General features: G+C 48.2%; 1 protein-coding gene across 11 annotated transcripts in view; it reads right to left on the bottom strand.

The window, feature by feature from the left end:
• Positions 1-16,928, bottom strand: part of Cacna1c (calcium voltage-gated channel subunit alpha1 C) — a 660,622-nt gene that overhangs the window by 495,076 nt on the left and 148,618 nt on the right. For all 11 annotated transcript variants that reach the window (XM_075982990.1, XM_075982987.1, XM_075982992.1 and 8 more), the window contains exons 2-3: positions 7,777-8,098; positions 3,066-3,171 (exon numbers count right to left, since the gene is read on the bottom strand). In XM_075982990.1, coding sequence (XP_075839105.1) covers positions 3,066-3,171; positions 7,777-8,098 — 428 coding nt within the window. The remainder of the gene's footprint in view (positions 1-3,065; positions 3,172-7,776; positions 8,099-16,928) is intronic.

Raw genomic sequence — 16,928 nt, 5'->3', positions numbered from 1 at the left:
ACTCATTTCCTCTTCACAAACACTGAGGCACAATCTCAGCACCTCACTCACCCTGCGAGACTCTCTCCTAGTCTCAGAGACGCAAGGGACTCCCCATTGGCTGCCGTGGAGTCCAGCGGTTGGCATACGCTGAGCGTCCTGTCACCTGGCTCTTCTCGTTCACTCCAAGCTAGTACTGCACTATAAAGTGTGACCACATGGCTTTACACACGGGCCTCAGCTCCAAATACCTATTTTGACCTTGAAATCGCCTCCCGTAAGACCCTGCACTATGCGGACATCTACCCACGCATCACTTTCCCTATTAGCCATGGGTTCTATCTCTCATGGTAGCACCTGACTCCTGCTGTGAACATTTACCAAAGGACCACAAGAGCCGAGATGTACGACTAAAAGAAGAGCCTGGACAGCAGAAGTGGCCATGCAATCTGGGAAAAGGCAGTAACAACACCCAGCATTGGGAAGCCCCACTTCATCCCCTCCTACAGTGCCCTCCAAAGAACTGCTAAGAACTGCTACGATCTGACTCTGTCAACTCACCCCAAGCCTGTGACGTAGGCACTACTGTTCTCACTTCATAGAAGAAGAAACTAAGACACAGGAAACTTAAACAAATGATTGAGAATGGGAAGGGGTTCAACACGGTCTGTGCACAGTTAAAATCTCCAGACAGGCGAGCACAGGAGCTGCAAGGCCCAAGAGCCTCTACTGTAGGAAGTACTGCCGAGGTGCAGAGGGGTCCAGAGCTGGAGAAGCAAGTCCTAGAAGTTGTATCCTTAGGGAAAGGCTTTCCTGCTGTGCTAGGGAAGAGAGATGAGATCAAGGAGAGAGAGGGAAAGAAAATGAGAGGCGCAGGATCAATCGCTGGCAAAGTTCCTGTTTATGGAGGAAGACAAGTCAAAACTGCTGAGGGAAAAGGAGGTGTGAAGACTTTGTCAAGGAGGGATGCCTTAGAGAAGGAGGAGCAGACTCCAGGCCACAGCACTCCCAGGGTATCTCCACAGTAGAGTACTTCCGCCCACATGTGGGGCGGGGCTTGGTTGTTTGGTTTATAGGGTTTTCAAATTCATCCTTGGTTCCCGCCTCCCCCACCAACCAGTTGGTTACATGTCCTCCTCTCCAGGGCAGAGAAAGGGGATGAGAGCCACAGGTACATCAAAGAATCACTAACTTGCCATAAAATCTACCCAACGTTGACTATCCAACTTGGTTTTCTTTTCTTTTCTTTTTTCTTTTTTCCTTTCTTTTTTTTTTTTTTTTTGGTAAGTTCTAGTTTTAAAACATTTCATCACTCTGTTGTGGTTGGAAGCAAACTGCCACCCCTCCATCATCTCCTGAGTCTAGCCACCCCAAGAGCAAGTTCAACGCTGGCTCCTTATCACCTACCAGGCCGCCATCTCACAGAGAGAGGCTGTGGGTTTTAGCCAGCCACGGATACATTGGTCTGAGAACAGATATGAATTAGTTCCAACCAGAGCTGCTTCTGAAGCTCCCTCAGGTTAAATGACGGGACAAGAGCTCAAAGGAAGGGCAGCAGAGGAGAGAGGCAAACACTTCAAAGAGACAGAACCAATGGGAAATGATCCTGCTTTGGGATGGCACTTTAGCTCATACAATCTTGACATGGAAAAGGTTTCTTTGTGTTAAGAAACAAGGTCATACCTACAGGGCTGCATGGACTACAGAGAACACGTCCTGCCTACTGACTCTAGCCATACGATCATTCAGTATTTGATGCCTATCTCGGGGACCTTGGGAAGCTATCCCCAGTACATGGCCCCCATACTAGCCATGAGACACAGAAGAACCCCAGCCCATACACATGATATAACACCTTCCCTAGTACAGGTCTGTAGCTAATAGCAAAAGCTGAGGAAATTGGAGCGAATTCTAAAAAGTGCATCTAATCCAGAGGTTCTCAACCTTCCTAGTGCTGTGACCCTTTAGCACAGTTCCTCCCAACCAAAAATTATTTCATTGCTATTTCATAACTATAAAGTTGCTGTTATGAATCATAACGTAAATATCTGATATGCAGGATATCTTACATGTGACCCTCAAAGAGGTCGAGACCCACAAGTTGAGAGATTTAATCTCTGAAAATGCAGAAGGTTTGCAAGAAATGGGACACCCCCCTTTGACAGCATCAGGAGCCACAACTACAGGAAGGAAAATCCCCTAACATTCCTGTTTCTCCTAAACCGACCCCATGCAAGTCCAATCTCATCGAACTAGAAGGCACCAGTGACAGAGAAGACAATGGGCTCGATGATCAAACATGCTTTGGGAAAATCACATGGAGACTACCGATGTCTGGGCGCAAGTAGGAGAAAGTCGAGAGTCCTCTGCAGGCTTTTGCTGGAGCTCTCCAGGCAGCCCCAGCTCTGCCAAGTGCATTCCAGAGCTTGCCTCACATGCCCAGACCAGCAAAGACCTTTGCATTTGCAATGACTTCACACTCAGCCAAAAGTAAACACGCTCTCCACTTTTTCCATGGACAAATTCTAACCCCAAATTGCCAGTGTTGGCCTCTGTGCAATCCAAATGGAAAGCCGCCTTTCCCAAAAAAATAAAAAAAAATAAAATAAAAATAAAGCCATTTTAACTCAATGATACCTCTTGGCCGCAAAAGAAAACTTTGCTAAAAGCTTCCTAGAAATTATTTATCATGTAATCATGCAGAATGCTATGATCACGGAAGCAAAGCCTCACAATGGAACAGCGGCACTCAAAATACAACTGATGATCCAAGAACGCTCACTCCAACACCTGCACTCAAGACTTAAGCCGAGCATTTGTGTCACACAACAGCCACCACTCTCGCACCCCTACGCGCGCACGGCTCATCGCCGCCTGATTGGAACAGTCTTCCGATCAGGAAGTAGACCGTGGTAAGGCAGGTACTGATCAGAATAAAAAACAAAATGCCCCGACGATCTGAGCTGTGCCAAGCCCTGGCACCTGTCAAACACACATCTCACTTCTCTCCGACCTCGCACCCAGAACCCATGTGGCGTAAGCTCAGTTGCCACAAGTAGTAAGAAACGCAGACGCTCCAGACTTACCAGGTTAGAGTTGGTGGCATTGGAGTCATCTTCTGGAAAGGGGATATAGATCGCTAAGGCCACACAATTGGCAAAAATAGTCAGTAAAATAATGATTTCAAATGGTCTGAGAAAGGAGTTAAGGAAATCAATGCCGCTGTTAACACAAGTGAAACAAACATACATCTATATATTTTTTAATGAATCAGAGATTCGTAAGAATTCTGTTTAAACGATGCATTCCAAGCCCCTTGTATTCTGAAGAGAAACATATGCCTTTTAAGTGCTTCGAGTGGACCCCCGCCAAAATTTTTTCCTAATATGTCAAGAGCAGTGGAGGCCAGTCGCGTGCCAGAGTAAACACAGATCTCTGAATACTTCTTCCCCCCTTTTATTTATTTAGATTACATTTGATTTCATTTTCCTCATGTGAGCTTGGGGTAAAGAGCTCTGTCTGCCCCAGGAAGGATTCCCCCCAAAACCCCATTTCCATGACAGTTCATGGCTCATGCCTGTCACCAGTGGACCCATGCATACACTGTAGGGAGAGCAGTGAGTGGGGGTTTACACAAAGCGGCCCCTCATGGAAATCTACAGATTTTGTTTTTCAGTGTTTGGAAGCAAAGTTGAGAGTCTTCGACCTCCCCAGGGTTTAGGACTCCACAAAGCCAGGCAGAATCTGCTCTGTGGGGTCAGAGGTAGGGAATGCCTCCCCTTGCCGGTTCGGCTCTGTAGAGGAATGGGGCATACTAGCTTTGCGGAGGCCCTGTCTTTAGTGTACAAGGCCCTACTAATGGGTCTTCTTACCACGAGTAGTGATGGCCTGGGCTATAGAGCATCATCCCAGGGTCCACTCACCAGTAACAGCATACTCTGATGTTCTCTCACCATGGAAACATCAGGGCAGGACACAGTGAGCAGTAGGTTAATGTAACAGCACTCTTCTGCAGAGATCATACCACACCCACCGCTGAAAGCAAGAAAGGGAGCCTTCACAGAAAGTCCCAATCTGGGTTCCCACAACTAAGTTCCCAGCCACTTTCACAGAGCCTCTTCTAACTAGCTTCCTATTGCAATGATAAAACCCTGTGACCAAAAACAACCTGGGGAGGAAAGGGTTCACTGCAGCTTATAGCTTGTAGTCCATCGCAAAGGGAAGCCGGGGCAGGAACTCAAGCCAAGGACCCAGAGGCAGGAGCAGAAGCAGAGAACACAGAGGGTGCTGCTTACTGGCTTGCTCAGCCAGCTTTCTTATACAACCTAGGACCACCTGTCCAGAAGTGGCACTGCCCACAGTGAGCTGCGCCCTCCTGTATCAATCACTAATCAGGACAATGTTAGACAGACTTGCCTACAGGCCAATCAGAGGGAAACATTTTCTTAACTGAGGTTCCCTTTCCCCACCTGACCTGGGCTTGTGCCACGTTGACAAAAAACTAACCAGCACTGAACCCAATGAGAGGAAAGGAATGGGTGAAAACTGTAGGGAAAAGGGACCGACTAAACTCTCACAGAAGTAGCAAACTCTGAAGCAGGAATATGCCCTAGAGACTACTTGTTCCAAACCATCTCCTGCCCCCATGTCCAGTGTCACCTCATGCCATAGCATTTATGCTTAGAGTCACAGGCCTGCTAGGCTAGGACAAGAGTTCTACACTCAGGGGGAATCTGAACGGCTGCTTTCCTGATGAATCCCCAGCAGCCCCAGGGCAGAGCTAAGGATGCCTCTTAAGATGAGCCATTGCCCTCATGTGTCTTGGTATCACCAGATGACCTGTGAGCAGGGTCTAACTAATCTCCCCTTTACAAACATGGCCACCATCACATCTGTCCAAGATCTCCAGAAGGCAAGGAGCAAAGTAAGGCTCAGGGCCCAGTCAAAACAATAGGTTCATACTATTATGAACTGCTGTCCTGAGGTGGCCAGGATCCACCAGCAATGGAGACTGGAGCTGGTGTTAGGGAGGTGACAGCAAAGACAGGATCCTACAGAGGCTCTGTGGTGATTGCCTCCTCACCCCCAACTCCCTGTCCCACTGCCAAACACCTGGAAAGAGACAGTAATCTCTACTGCTAATGGAAGGAACTAAAGCTTACAAAGGTTGTGTTGTGTCTGAAGTCATCAAGTTAGAAGCCCAGACCCATCCCAAAGAGTAGGCTTCTGAGTCAGCTTTGAAACTACTTTGTGCTGGTCTGTCTGTACGAGGTGGCCCTGAGGGTATTTCAGAAAGCTAGCGCTCCTGGCCCTCTACCGCAAGCCCCTCTTCCTAACCACACCCCAACCTGCTCAGGACAGTGACTGTCAGCCCAGGCTGCAAGGTTCCATTCTTACTGTCTGGTGCCCTATCAGAAAGGGGTACAGGAAGGCAACTGAGCCAGGCCCCATGAATATCTACTGGTCAGATGTCCTCACTGTCTCTACAGGTCAGAGAGCCAAGCCTGAGTGTTTCAAGGGCTGTCCCCCCACCCTCCCTGCTACATGCACACATACGCACAAGCAAGCACCTACTGCCACACACTAAAGCCCCAGGCTGACACTGGAGGATTCTGTCAGCCAAGAAGACAAACAAGCAGACAGGGAGAGCAGGTGAGATGCAGAGGAGCACCCAGAAAGCATCATGCCCCCTTCAAGAACCAAATCGCTGTTTAAGCTGCCCATCTGACAACAGCACCAGGCCCCACTCTTCAAGAGCTGTTGAGCATATAGGCTCTCTCCACATCTGACCACGGCAGTCTGGAGCTTTCACACAGCTAAGACTGTGTGCTGCATCCTCTCTCGGGAGGTTCAGCCACACTAATCATCCAGGAAGGGCTGCGGATTCTGGGCCCTGCAGACCTACACTGGAATGCAAGTTGATAGCTATCTATTCCCATCCAGTAACTATTTCCATCTAGTAACGTTTCTACCTAGTAACTACATAGTCCCACCTCGTTACTATCTAGTCCCGCCTAGTAATTTGCTATCCGATACCACCAAGTAACTACCTTGTCCTACCTGTTAAATATCTTGTCCAACTAATAACTCACTATCTGGTTGCATCTAGTAACTATCTAGTACTACTTAGTTACTATCCAGTCTTGCCTAGTCCTCTGGCACACTACCAAGTACTTAGCACAGGGAGTTTGGGAAGCGCATGGGTTTTAACTGTGGGGAATCTGGATGTAAAACCAACTTATGGGAGGTCTTTTGGATCTCACGGTTCCCCTGTAGTTATCTCTGGGTCCCAGTTCTCTTACTCCATGGCTCTGAAGGCAGCCTGAGAAGATTAACCAAGTCTAGTTTCTCGGCCATTCATGGACTATGTGCAGTTTAGCAGACTAGACAATTTAGGAGCAGCCCTTGCTGCTATAACTGCATCCTGTTGTAGTTAATTCTGGAAAAGGAATTCAGTTATTCCAGATGGGTGTTGTCTGCACCTCTGAATTTTATTTTCACCCCAGGTCTTCTTTTCACCTTCCAACCACTACCCAAGGGTTTTAAATCTTTCCCTAGAAACTCACAAATGAGACGAACACTCCATCCAGATGGAAAGAGTCGAGTTTTTTTTAAAAAAAAAATATTGAATTTGATTTCTTAACTCAAATTTGAATTTGAGTTAAAAAAAAATACCTAGCACTAAGTGTCAGGGATCTAATGCTGTCTATTCCTGGTCACGTGTCCTGGGGAGTTTCATGTGACTTATTTCATCCCTGGTGATAGCTAGGCCTGTGCTTTGAGGTCTTTTCCAGTGTAACTCAATACTCAGACATTAAGACTTGTGTCCATGGTAACATTCCAGCCCTTAAGAGACACGGTTCCTAAAGGCCCCTGCTTCCACTCCTTCCTGTGTGTTCAAAGTAGATACACATTACTTTAGATGATGCTTTCAACCTTGGCTATCCCAGAGCCTGGCCTGGAGAACTCTGTAGAATGTCTGGGGATGAGTGGGACCTTTGGCATCTAGAATTTAATAAACCTTTCCAGGTGATTCCAGTGCAGAGCCCAGGCTGAGAATTCCTGCTGCCAAGCCCTGGGGTTCTCATGCATTTCCTGGTCCAGTCACACCAGAAAGAGGTCAGGTTGTGAGCTACTGCTACACCATGCCATAGGAAAGAAAGTTATAAAGCAGCATGCAGCAACAATGAAAACTGCGTAGGCAGGTAGCTTGAATATGAGTTCATATTCCACACTGATACCTACAAATTTTCTCTAAAGTTACTGGTGACAGGCCCAGTGCCCTGTCTCTCAAATGCTTGGGACTCAAAGCATTTCACGCTTAAATACATGTTTGGATTTTGGAATATCTTCAGATTCATGAGAATTCTTGGGAATGGGACCCAAGTCTGACCTTAAAATTCATTTATGTCCTATGTACACCTTATACACACAGACAACACAAATTTAGAGCCTGCATTTTGACAGCAACCTGTCACATAAGATCAAATGGACAACTTTCCATCTGTGTTGATACTATAAAAGTTTTAGACTTTAGGAAAATTGAGATTTTGGATTTTTGGTTTAGGGATGCTTGTAATACCAACAAATTCTGGGACCTTGTCCTCTGCGATAGTGACACATGGAGTCCAGCCGGGAGGTTGAGAATTCTAACTTTCATCGGTAGGGCAGTAAATATAAGATAAACCTAACATCACCAGCGCAAGTCTGCGCTTGATATCCCCAGAGTGCAAGCCAGCCCCCCCGCCCCATGCAGATCCAAGGAACACCTCGGCCATCCCAGAACATAAAGGATATTTCCATTCAACGATGCTTATGCATGCCCTCCGGATGGGGTTCTTCAGAGTCAGGCAGAGCAGAGCACGGGGTGGCCGCGTGGCAGTTGTGCCGCCCTGCTTCTTGGGTTTCCCGTACTGCTGCCGCTTCCGCTGCGTGGAACTGACAGTAGAGATGGTTGCGTTGCCAGCACTGCCCATGAGCTTGGCCTGCCGGGCGGCATCGATGGCTGCCTGCCAGGACAGCGCTGCTCCTGGAGTAGGGATGTGCTCGGGAGCGAGCCCTGCAGCTGCATTGGCATTCATGTTGGCATGAGCTGGGCGTGGGCTCCCATAGTTGGAACCTGCAACGAGAGAAAAAGGCTACCGTTACTATGGTGAAAAGAAGAGCACTTTGGATTCTAGACACAATTTTTTTGGGGAAAAAAAAAACCAAACTTTTTATCAGGCTGCTGCGGGAATTTGGGAGGCGACATACCATAAAACACTAATATGTATGCTGAGAACTACAGCCAGGAAATCTGTTCTAGGCCTTGCCTAACTTAGTTCAAATGACCGTGAACATGTAGCTCTGCTCTTCGGTCTCACGGACTTGACTTAGGCACACAAGAGGTGAGACTGTGCTTTCCTAGCACTGAGATAGTGAGAAAGAGTACAGGGGAAGGGGAAATTAAGGCAACATATGGGCCTTAACATATTTATAAGAACGCACGAATAAAATGGTTACTTAAAAAAGAAAAGGGAGACTAGGCAGGGGTGGTGCATGCCTTTAATCCCAGCACTTGGGAGGCAGAGACAGGCGGATCTCTGTAAGTTCAAGGCCAGCCTGGTCTACAGAGTGAGTTCCAGGACAGGCTCCAAAGCTATAAGGAAAGAAGGAAAGGGAGAAATGAGGGTAGGGTATAGGACTTAGGAAGAAGGAAAAGTTAATGAGTGGCACACCAGCTCAGGAACCAACGATGCAAACACACAGTACACTGCAGGGAGGATACCTTCAACACTGACTGGAGCTCCTACAGCAAAGACAAACGCAGTGCAGGGAGGGGGCTGGGCTAAAGGAAGCTCCTATCCAGCCAGGTGATCTGGATGTTGAATGTCCCCCTCCAAGACCATACCGATGAGGTCCCAGGGAGCACTCCTGGGAGTTATTGGGACCTTTGTGGTAGGGCCTTCCACAAGCCACTTTCTTCCACCACTGAGATGATTAAGTCACTAAAATACTTAGTTTTTGCTCAGTTAAGATGCGTCAGTTATCTCATGCAATCAAAAGAGAGCCAAGCAACATGCTTGCCCAGTGCTCAGCACACTGTCCGGGTTCCAAAGTCTGTCTGTATTCCCCATCACAACAGCCACAGGCAATAAATTTCAACTGTAAATCCAATGATTGACATCAGATTCCAAAAAGGTGAGGAAGGGATACTGAGACGTTTCCGGGCACAAGAGGAATGCTTATCATAGTAGATGATCGCTGTCTACCGTGGACAGAGGGGAAGGTGTGAGAAACGCACAGATGCCATCCACTCATCACCCACTGGATAGAAAGGCGAGCACATCAGGCCTTCGTTGGTATCAGCTGTCATCAGCCACCTGCACAGCTGTTGTCTGCTGTCTCTAGCATTGGACCTGCGCTTTATTCCACAGATCCTGGTACAGCGTCTCCATTGTACCCACTTCCCTGGCACACTCACCTCACCACACAACCCCCTCACTCTCTTCCCTTGCTCTGCCCAGTGGCTCCAGGCAGCTGCTGCACCCCAGGGACACAGAATATTTACCAGAGTACCAGGCTTGTGAAGAACAGACCCCTCTGTCACAGCTTGTAATTTCCTGCCCTGCTCTCAATATATAGATGCCGAAGTATAAAGTAAGGAAGGTCCCAAGAAGGCTGGGAACTGGGTTTCCTTATAAAGACTCCAGAGCAGAACGCGAGAGCATGGGTTTGGATTAGTCAAGGCAGCTGAAGCAGAGCTGCTCTCCTCAGCGGCAAGATAAGTGCCTTCATTCGACACACAAGAAAACAAAGGAGCACATGACTCACTAAAGGTCACAAAATGAGACAGTGGAAGATTCGGCTGCACTCAGAACTCATCGTGAACTGCCACACTATACCCCTCCCTCCTCAGCTCCTTAAACACTGTACACACATGCACACATGTGTGCACACAGCCCAGGAATACGTCTGCACCTCCTGGTATTTCTGGGCAGAGGAGAAAGTGATGGATACCTATATTTAATGAGCACCATCTCCAATACTAATACCTATGGTGACTTCCCAGGGACCTCCCTGGTGACTGAGAGTGGAAAGTATCCCTGTTTCATTTTCTTACACTGGCGTGACCAATTCCAAAGTGACCCTGTGTTCCATCTTGGTTTGGCAAACTGGACTGTAACTTAATTCTTCGCTGCTTTTTGTTCTATCTGTGGCATGCAAGTTTGACATTCTAGACTCTATTTGGCATTGGCAGAACTTAGTGGATGCTGTTTTAGCTCCTGGACTGATCTTCCCCCACATCTATAAAAGCAGCCATGTTCCCCTACTGGCAGCCTTGCGGCACCCCAATTTCCTACTCATGTCAATGCATTACAATGGCCTTTAGTCGAGTACCACCATTGTTCACATAGTAGTTGCCTCATATCACAAACTAAGCAGTGCTAGGGCTCTGGGATGACTCTTAAGACGAAGGTGGAAAACATTAGTGTAAAAACCAGCAAGGGTTGCTGGGCACCTTAAGCAAAAGGCAGGGTCTCCCTGAACAAGCCAAGGGGTCCACCAATGTCAAGGCCTCTTGTACGGACTCCTGAGCACCCTCATACTCCATAGGGTTTCTTATTTATATTGAGAGCCATTTTCATAACACGAGGATACCTCTGGAACATGCCATCTGGAGAAAGCACATATGCAAGGGCCTGAGAGTGCAGGGGAACGTAATTTCAACTTGTCCCTGGCCAGGGGACAAGAATACAGTTATCTTCGAATACTGCTGCGGCCTTTGAGTGATAAAGGGCACTTCCATCATAACTGTCCACATGCAGAAAGGTAAGAAGTGTATTCTCCAAGGTCAGCCTCCATGAGGGCTGTGGAGACTGTGACCTTGGTCTCTCCAAGTCACTTTTCCATCCGGACCTGAGGTTCTAGGCGTGCCTCTAGGAGCACTCACAATGAGAACTACAACCATCCAGGGGTCCCAGGAGTGTGGAACGCCCATCTTTGTAGCAAGGATTCTCAGTCAAGAGTAACACCACGAAGGTAGGGCAGCCTGCATTGTTTCTCTGGCGCTTTTTGTTAGCACAAAATCACCACCCAACACAAAGACCAATTTTCAAATTATAAGGCTGATTCAAAGCTTTGCCTCCTGGCTGCCAGCTGAACTGATGCCACCAGTTAAGTCTGATCTGGCTCTAGCCTTACTGGGCTATATCCATGGATGCTCTGGTGCCCAAGAAAATCCCAGAATAGCAGCTCAGCAAACCAGGCCACATGGAAACAGGTAAGAGGTCTAGAGCATATTCCGCTTACTCCTATTTGTCCGGTGACTAGGCTCCCTTGAAAACAGCCACATCCATGCCTACTACATGCAGGTATTTTCTCTTCTCAGAAGGACAAGGACACAAACAGGTCCCCATCACAGACCCCTTACCCTCATACCACCCTGCCCTGCAAGGGCCTAGAGAGACATTCCAGCCAGGGAATGAACAGGTACATCCTCACTTCCTCCCAGTCAGTGATGGAACAATGGCGTGGTTTGTTTTCATTCACTCCCCACTCCAGAGGATGCTCAACATCTATTGCTGTGACTATAACAATAACAATGTCTTGATAACCAACAACATCGTCCTGGTTTGTATCGCAGGCATTTCCTGGGGGCTCACACGTTTCATCCTCATCACATGAAGGTGGCAGACCTTCAAGGGGTGGGACCTGATGAGAGGGACTTGACTCACTGGGGATATGTCCTTGAGGGAATATAATAACCCGCCTCTTCCTGTCCTTTGCTTTCCAGCCACTGTGAGGTGAAAGGTGCAAGCCATACTCCCTGAACACAATGCGGTGCCTCCCACAGATCTGAAAGCAATGAGCCAATGGGCCATGGATTGAATCTTCTAAAGTTGTGAGTCTCTGGCAGTTTCACGGTGACAGAGAGGTAACCGACATGAAATAGACCACAGGCAAACATTAAAAGCTTCCTTGATGGGTTCTGTCCGTCTACACTGTGAGCACTGAGTCCTTCCACTTGCTCCATGGACAGGGGAGGAGCTCTGAGGGAACGGAGGTGATCAATGGTTTCTGCCTCCTGTGCCACCACTCTAGTCCAGGCCACCATCCACTGCCTGCCCAGAAACGCTGCAGGAACCCCGGACATTGCTCTCATTACCAGGCTCCCCATCTCGAGCCCACGCCCCACTCATAACCTGTCGCCATGCTCTTTTGGGAAACACAAACAGTAAACCAGGCCCTGGCATTCTCCTGCTTCAATCATTTTCAAACCCAAACTCTTTGTCGTGTTTCTTGAAGCCTGTGCATGCCGGCCCAGGCCAACTCCCCTGAGCTTATTACATCTGGGACTCCTCTCATCCCTCACACATGCCTGGTTCTTGCCTGCCACAGTGCCTTCACATGTTCTCAGAATGTTCTTCCCTCTGCTCTTTGCTTAGTGGCTCCTTTACAAACCCCAGAGCTGGCTTTAACAATTCTGCCTTAAAACCTCTGGTCTAAGGAAGCAGAACCCAACCTGTAGCTTCCAGTATTCCCGCCCCTCCTTCCTCCACCCTTAAGTAAAGATGCAGATCCCCAATGAGCCATAAACATAGAAGAGGTATGAGCTTCAACAGCACAGCCGTCCTCACTGGTCATGTGCCTTCTGCCACAAATAGAGCTGGTGAGTCCTGAAGAATACCCTAGTTCAGAAGGCAGTTCATCCCAGGAAGGAAAAGCTGCAAAATGATGTCCTACTAGAGTCTGATGTCACTCAAGAGTCTCTGAGCACACAAAGGATTTCTTTTGGGCAGAAGCCACCCAAGACCTGCGCAAACATCTATCGGGATTTTACATATGTCGATTCCCCATGATAAAAGGGCCCCATAGTCCCCTAAAAGCACAGTAGTCATCCTCAAGCAGGAGCTGCACTGGATTGAACCAGGGCGAACCTGGTGGCTAAAGTACAAGAGGACCCTGTCTCCTGGTGTTGAATCAGCCAAGACTGCCTATCACCAGTTCAGAGCAGCTTCTCCATGGATGACCCCGGTGGGCCTTCAAGGGTCACCCTGTGGCATGGAGCGACAGGCTATCTTACTGGACTACAGAGGCAAGGAGCTGAGCAAGGTTCAGTGTCCCTGACGCCAGAATTCCTAATGCAGCTCTGAGACTGAACAACCGAGACCCAAAGTGAAGTTTACCCAGGAGGGGCGGGGATCTGCTCGCTGATACAGAGCTTCAGGGTCCTGCCTTCAGCGTCCTAATCTCACAGGGCACAGAGGGCTGCGATTTCCCAGCTTCCTGACCAAATGCAGTCCCCTCGACCACGGTGCTGCTTGGGTGTCACTCCTACAAGCCCATCCTAGGGCCTCCTCCCGCAACCCTTCCTGCTCACTCTAAATGCTTCGAATCCTGCATCAAGTACTTTTCTTCCAAAAGTGGCCACGGCAACTCAAGACATGTCACCCTACTGCAGCAAGCTGTGCAATGCAGCTCAGGGCATGTCACCCTACTGCAGCGAGCTGTGCAGTGCAGCTCAGGGCATGTCACCCTACTGCAGCGAGCTGTACAGTGCAGCTTTGTTGCTATCGTTTGGACTTGGGGTTTTTACTTTCTGAGACAGAGTCTCACTCTACAGCCCTGGCTGAGCCCAGAACTCACTATATAACCCAATCTTGTCAAACTAAACGCAATTCTCCAGCCTTAGCCACTCAAATACTTAATTCAATCTGATCACAAACCAAAGGCAATTCTCCAGCCTCAGCCACCTAAATGCTGGGATTACAGGCATGAGCTACCATATCTAAGTCCAATTATAACTTTTAAAATAGTTAAAATGGAACGTCATTTTGAATGATCCAATATGGTAGGTACCAGGCAAATGTATCTGTAGATCACATGAAATGTCTCTGGTACAGCTAAGGAAGTACATTTTAAGTTCTATTTCATTTCAATTAATCTCCACCTGAGTAGCCACATGAGTCTGGAGACTACCACGCCGGGCAGTACTCAGGGAAGTGCATGGTGAAGACTGGGGTGTGAGGTAGGAAAGGGAGATTATTAAGCACTTGATTCTAAGAGGGGGAGGGGAGCAGCCAAGAACTGGTCTGGACATGATAGATGGGTGGCTTTTCTGATCTTGAAATAACCACTGCCTGCAAAAAGACCGACCAAAGAATAAGGATTCCCAGATCCAACAGACAACAAGGCCGTGACTACCTTTACCTTACCGACACTCAAAAGATAAGTATGGAACGATTTTCCTCAATGGGCAGAGAGAAACCTGATAGTGGCCCTCAAGCTGAGAGGGGAGGTTGAAATGAAAACCTCCCTTGCATGCATCAGTCTTGGTGCTGTGCACCCAAACTGCTTGAATGCAGTACAGCGGCATCCCAACTCTTCCTCATCTTTCCAGAAGAGATGACGCAGCCCACAGCCATCACATTGGCTCCATAAGGGACAGCAAAGGGCAAGGGCATCTGCAGCATCTCCCCCACTCAGTAGGTCAGCACTGCCTTAAATAGAGCACCTTCCTCCAGTGACCCGCCAAAGGCAGGAGGGAAGGCAGGTGGAGAACCTGAGCATTCCGAAGGCCACGCTAACCAGAAGGCGGTCATGCCGACAGCACCCACACCTCCTCAGACCCAGTACAGAAACCTCTTCACACTCCTGGTAGCACAACAACTCAAGAAGGTGACAGAGGAGAAGAAACCCCAAAAGAGAGTCCCACGGAGGAAAGCCATCTGCTCCTGATCAAGGTTAACCTTTCCGCAGTAGATACTAATCATAATGCCACTTTATCCTTGGTACCAGCAGGCATGAAGGGGAAAACCTGCAGATGCATGCAGCTAAATCTCAGGCTTCAACTGCTCAGGGCCAACCACAAGAACAGTAAAATACTCCTTTGTGTTTCCCCTGGCACGGAGGAAAGCGAGACCTCCACATCTGCTGCTCACCACCACCGAGAGACAACGCACCTAAACTCGGTGAGTTCACTGAGTCTACTGAATGTCAGCATTTCCAGCGCCGAAGTTAATAGGATTGGCTCTGCCTGAGGACAGACATCACGCTGGACAAACAGGAAGTCTTTGGGGTAGCTGGTGTCTGGGGACAGTGACATAGCAGCTTGGCAAAACCCTGCCAGGATGGCTGAGAGTTCAACCCTTATAACTTTCACGTTTTATTACACTTTCCAAATTCTGCACATTGAATGATTCTTTGGTAAGGGAATTACAGATTCCACCAGAATTACCACAGACACACCAGTGCCAGACTCCTGTCCCACTGCCGAAAGCCCCGTCTAGAGGGGGCACAGGTCCACCTGGCAAACACCTGCCTGCTGTGACAGAGAGGAGCAGGGAGTTCCACACACCCTCTACATGAACTCCTGGGAACTTTGTGCCACCTGCCGCCAAGGCTCTAGACCCACAGCCAGGGGTTCCCAGCAGAGGCGTTCCAGGACAGAACTATGTGGGCTGAAGGTGACCAAGGTTGGAAGGAAGCTAAGAAGAGGCCAGATCTTTTCATTTCTCTTTCTATGTGATCCAGAGACAATTCTGCTCCCACTGATGCACACCCATGAAAAAGATCAGGACGGCATATCAGAAGTGAGGCATGCTCCTATATATGCCAGACACCTAGTTGGACCAGGTCTCCGAGGGACTATCTAGCCAGCCACAAGATGTGGAAGAAGTCCAAGCAGAACCAGACATCAGAGAGGGCATGTGTCTTGCCATGAGCTGCACAGCTATGTGGTCTCACACTACTGTGTAACATTTTCCTGAAGATGAAAACATTCCATTTAACAGAAAGCTTCTTAAGCAGAAAGGTAAACAACTCAAAATAGCTTCAGGAAGTCCCTGAAACTGACCAGATTCACTAAGCTCCTCCTTGCCAGAGTAAGCAATAAAAGCTTAGAGTCCCCCTCTATGGTAGAAAGCTGAGCTGCAAAGAAGTCTCTGAAAGGAGAAAAATTGCAAAGACTCTGCAACCAGACCATTACCTGGAAGAAACATAAAAGAAACAAGCTGCCCTAAAGAGCTTTAGACCTGAGGCATCTGGAAAGGACACTCTCAGCCTGCAGGGTGTGCACTGTGCTCTGTTCCAAGCTTTGTGAGCTATCATCTACACTGAGGTAAGCTTTGGTGATGCAGCTGTCTTTGGGTCATTGTCTGCTCCTGTGATAAACCCCTCGCCCCTACTCCTGTGAGTAACCCAAATAAAATTCATTGGTTCACTAAACTCACCAAACTGGACTTTGATGGTCTACTTTCTTGGGCCTATTGTGGGTTCCCTATCTGGGGCGAGTAGACAAGTGTGTTGCTTCTCACCAGGGAAAGTTTTGTCACACAACCTGCACCCAGGCCCCCGAGTCTATAAAGAACCAAGTAAACAGACATTGCTCTGGGCCTTATCTACTGTTCTGAAAGGCAGAATTAGCAATGCATTCCTTGCAGAACAACCCAGAGTACTAACTGAGATTGTATATCTGAAAGTTCTACCCAAATAGCAGTAGCTATTAATAAGAACTTTCCAGATACCCACACAGAGAGCCTCAGGTCACAAAGAAAGGCTACCTTCTTTCAGAGAAGAGAAGCATGAATGGTGTTTTACTATTATTTAGTATTTTCCCTATACAATCATTTGGGTTAAGCACCATCTCTTTAAATTGTTGCGTTGCACATGCACAGGTCAAGTGTCAGTTTGTGAGAGGAAACAAAATAACAAAGAGATCCAGAACCCATAAAATGCTGCTCCCTTTCCAAGGAGTGCATCAAGGAAAGGCTCTGAAATTGTTCCACTCCTGGGGCTGCGTGGCCGAGAGGGGAGGTGCTACCCCTCACATTCCCACACTGGAAAACAATATATGTACAGAAATGGAGCCACTCGGGCCTGCTCGTCTTTCTCCTTGATGTCTCTCATCCTCACTAAGGTGGAAGAAAGACACATCAATCCCTTGTTGCTTCCCTTTCCTGGTACAT

The sequence above is a fragment of the Microtus pennsylvanicus genome, chromosome 8 (assembly GCF_037038515.1).
Source record: "Microtus pennsylvanicus isolate mMicPen1 chromosome 8, mMicPen1.hap1, whole genome shotgun sequence".
Taxonomy (NCBI): domain Eukaryota; kingdom Metazoa; phylum Chordata; class Mammalia; order Rodentia; family Cricetidae; genus Microtus; species Microtus pennsylvanicus.
Note: the sequence above shows the minus strand (reverse complement) of the source record. Positions and strands in the feature narration are given on the sequence as shown.